At 42.9% G+C, this 4,317-nt stretch overlaps 1 protein-coding gene across 2 annotated transcripts; it reads right to left on the bottom strand.

The window, feature by feature from the left end:
• Positions 1-1,866: 1,866 nt before the first annotated feature.
• Positions 1,867-4,114, bottom strand: Smp_072330.1 (putative heat shock protein; the record flags this gene model as incomplete). Of its 2 annotated transcripts, XM_018794770.1 has the most annotated exons (2): positions 1,867-2,839; positions 2,879-4,114. In XM_018794770.1, 2 exons carry the CDS (start codon positions 4,071-4,073, stop codon positions 1,920-1,922), a joined length of 2,115 nt encoding a protein of 704 aa, XP_018649148.1. The 2 variants fall into 2 exon arrangements, with proteins under 2 accessions (XP_018649148.1, XP_018649149.1); XM_018794769.1 differs by having other exon boundaries at positions 1,920-4,073.
• Between the last annotated feature and the right edge of the window lie 203 nt (positions 4,115-4,317).

Here is a 4,317-nt window from a genome sequence, read left to right as displayed (position 1 = left end):
GATGATCGACTGACTCGATCGAACATAGGCATTTCCAACAACCAAGGAAATGATTATTACATTTCCCCAACCCACATATCCCAATGTGGAATACTATGCGATAATTTGATTAATACTTTGGCTAAAATCTGGGATCTGGACGTAATCCCATCTGACTGGTCACTCACTTATTGTCTCGATATATATGGGGCCAAAATCATCCTGTGATAACTATAGAGAGATTAGACTGACTAACATAGCATCTAAAATACTAGCCTCAATAATTTTCGGATGCCTAACTAAGACTAGTGAACTCCAATCACGAGGAAATCAGGCTGGCTTTAGACCTGGTCGTAGCTGCATCGTCCACATATTCATTATTCGTTAGGTTTTAGAGCACAGACAATGATAGTTTTTCTTGACTTAAAAGCAGCATTTGACTCTGTAGACCGAGATGTTCTTTGGCAGTGGTTGTCATTGAAAGGTGTACCTCAGAAGTATATTAACCTTGTGAACGCTCTTTACTCGAACACTACCAGTCCAGTGAAAGCTTATGGCGAACTGTCATCTGATTTTACAACATCAAGTGGTGTCCGGCAAGGCTGTCCACTATCTCCATCTTTGTTCAACTTCATTATATACCTACTGCTGGAAATAACGCTCTCGTCGACTGAATTTTCAGGAATTGATCTCCTTTCAGGAGGTCCACTTATCGACTTTGAATAGGCAGAAGACATAGTCCTGTTTGGTGAAGACACTGACAAAATGCAGTCTTCTATTAGTAGTGAGTAACAATGCCAAGATGTTTGGAATGCCTTTCTCCCCCTCTATATGTAAATGGTTACTCCAGTACTGGCCTGCGTCAACACCTGAACTAAGGATAGGGAGTGAAGTAGTCGAACGCGTCGACAACTTCACTTATCTTGGAAGTCTGATCAGCCCTAATGTGTTGGTGTCTGACGAAATCTCAGCACGGATTCAAAAAGCTCGTTTGGCATTTGCCAACTTACGTCACGTATGGCGAAGACGAGTTATCCGTCTATCAATTAAGGGACGTGTATACTGTGCACCAGTTTGCTCTCTTCTACTTTGCGGGTGTTAAACATGGCCATTGAGAGTAGAAGAGACACATTAGTTACCAGTGTTTGACCACAGATACCTTAGAAATACTGACCACATCTTCTGGGATCACCGGGTAAGTAATAGTGAGGTCAGACATGAAGTATTAGAGAATCATGGTAACTCAGTCGATGGGGTCATGAATCTTCATCGACTGAGATGGTTGGGCCACGTGTTGCGTATGCCTGAACATCGATTACCACGACGCGCGATGCTGACTAGTGTAGGGGATGGTGGGAAGAGTTAGGGGCGGCCAAACCAAAACATGGCATCAGTGCTTGAAGTCACTTACTTCTAGTGTGAGCCACGTTGGTAGATACAGACTACTTGGTTGGGGTCCGCGAAAATATCGGAACCACGGGTTGAAGACTCCGTGTGACATGGTGTATACCCTTTCCATTCCGTTAAACCTTGAGACTATCCTTATACATAGCCATTCTCTTATATATTGACACTACTGAGGTACGGCAATTTCGGCCGACGCCAAATGCGTGCGTTACCTACTTTACATCAAACAACTCACTCGTCTTCAGCGTACTTCTCGGCAGTCTCAACAACGCTTACGAAATGCCTATACCTGACTCCAATTTTAGGAAACGCCTGGTTCTCTAAATCTAAACGGACCCGTACCACACTGTCTTCATACTCGACGAATTACCACGGCAACTTCTAAGGGCCCTTACATGCCTATCGAGACTCGCACTCAACCTAGACGCGTACAAAACTAACTACCTAACATCGCAGGCTATATAATAAATGAAAACAACGAATTCAAGATTATCGTTTATTAATCACTGGATATATACAAAAATGCAGACAAGCTAATCCACTTCTTCCATGCCGTCATCAACCACTTCAGCAGGCGCGACCTCTTTCTCGAGACCATTACTTGGGACTTCCTTTGCCTTTATCTCTTCATCGGGAATATCCAGGCACATGCAAACCATATGGTGGATGCTCTTGGAGTGCAGCTTGGGATCAGGCAGTGAGAAACCTGAAGAAAGCAATGCAGTGTCGAACAATAGTTGAACGAGATCCCTTACAAGTTTCGTCGAACTACCACTCTCAAACTGTTCTTTCAATGCTTTGATCATCGGATGATATGGATTCAGCTCTAACTGTTTCTTAGCTGCCATGTAGCCCATAGTGCTGGAGTCTCGGAGTGCTTGTGCCTTCATGATCCTCTCCATGTTAGCAGACCAACCGAACTCTGAAGTTACAACGCAACATGGGGAATTTGTAAGTCGATTCGAAATACTAACCTTCTCAACGTTCTTACCAAGTATCTGCTGAATCTCTTTGCAAAGTGTTTCGTACGACGCCTTCAGCTCTTCGAACTGTTTTTTCTCTTCCTCACTCTCAGGCAGTTGAAGACCATCCTTAGTAACGCAAACTAACTTTTTATTTTCATATTGCCGTAGGTGGGTCACTGCATACTCATCTATCGGATCGACCATGTACAACACCTCGAATCCACGTTGAGTAAGTTTCTCAGCAAATGGTGAGTTCATCACTGCTTGCTTTGATTCACCTGTTATGTAGTAAATATCCTGCTGTTCAGGTTTCATACGTGACACATAGTCCTTCAGGCTAATCATTTCATCACCAGAAGCTGAAGAATAGAAACGTAATAATTCGGACAACTTCGCTCTATTCACACTATCTTCATGGATGCCCAATTTTATACTTTTTGAGAATTGCTCATAGAACTTCTTGTAGTTTTCTTTATCTTCTGCTATCTCTTCAAATAATTCAATACATTTCCTGACCAGGCTCTTACGGATGACCTTTAATACGTTGTTCTGTTGCAACACCTCACGACTGATGTTAAGAGGCAGGTCCTCACTATCGACAACTCCGCGAACGAAACTCAAGTACTCGGGAATCATATCCTCACAGGTATCCATGATGAGGACTCTTCGCACATACAATTTAATGTTGCTCCGCTTTTTTCGCGTCCCTTCAAACATATCAATTGGTGCGCGTTTAGGCACAAAAAGCAATGCACGGAACTCTAACTGACCTTCAACAGAAAAGTGCTTCACCGCAAGGTGGTCCTCCCAATCATTAGTTAACGACTTGTAAAACTCTGCATACTCTTCTGTAGTTATATCTTCGGGATTGCGCGTCCAGAGCGGCTTAAGCTTGTTCAACTGTTCTTCCTCAGTATACTTCTCCGTCACCTTCTTTTTCTTCTTCTCCTTATTCTCGTCTTCCTCGTCCTCATCTAGATCTTCGACTTTCGGCTTGTCATCAGATTCTTCAGTCTCTTTTGACTCTACTTTTTCAGATTCGTCATCAGACACCTCCTTTGTTCGCTCTTTATTTACAACCAGCTTGATAGGATAGTTGATAAAACTGGAATGCTTCTTCACTATATCTCGTATCTTCCTTTCTTCAAGATATTCTAGCTGGTCTTCTTTCAGATGTAATATCACCTTAGTGCCACGTTTCGGCATCTCACTGTCATCTGGTGCAATCGTGAAAGTTCCACCAGCGGACGACTCCCAAATGTACTGGTCGTCATCATTATTCTTCGTCACTACTTGGACGCGGTCGGCAATGAGGTAGGCAGAATAGAAACCCACACCGAATTGGCCAATCATTGATATATCAACACCATCAGCCAGAGCCTCCATAAATGCTTTTGTGCCGGAAGAAGCGATTGTACCCAAGTTTTTAATCAAATCTGCTTTTGTCATGCCAATACCGGTATCCAGAACAGTCAAAGTCCCAGCCTCCTTGTTAGGTATCAGCTTGATATACATTTCTTCACCGGTATCAAGGACAGATGGATCAGTCAAACTCTTATACCTCAACTTGTCCAGAGCATCACTGGCATTGGATATAAGCTCACGAAGGAATATTTCTTTGTTGGAGTAGAATGTGTTGATAATCAAGCTCATAAGCTGGGCGATCTCAGCCTGGAAGGCAAACTCCTCAGGTTGTTGTTCAGTACACATTGATTCCGGCATCGTACAGCGTCAAAATGCAGCTAACCAAACAATGGACTAGTGATGAGCGCGTTGAGCGTGGATTTATAAACACGGTTTAGAATATTCGAGAAATTATTATTTGGTTTCTAAAAATAGAAACCATTGGACCAATAGGAGCAGAATGGATTTGCGTAGAATATTCTACATTGTTCCCTCACTTTTCATTGGCTCACACATTCAGGTCAACAAACTGGTATCATACCGGCTATTGTTTGTGGTAACA

This window comes from Schistosoma mansoni, chromosome 1 (assembly GCF_000237925.1).
Source record: "Schistosoma mansoni strain Puerto Rico chromosome 1, complete genome".
Taxonomy (NCBI): domain Eukaryota; kingdom Metazoa; phylum Platyhelminthes; class Trematoda; order Strigeidida; family Schistosomatidae; genus Schistosoma; species Schistosoma mansoni.
The sequence above is the reverse complement of the archived record's forward strand: the minus strand, read 5'-3'. Positions and strand labels throughout refer to the sequence as shown.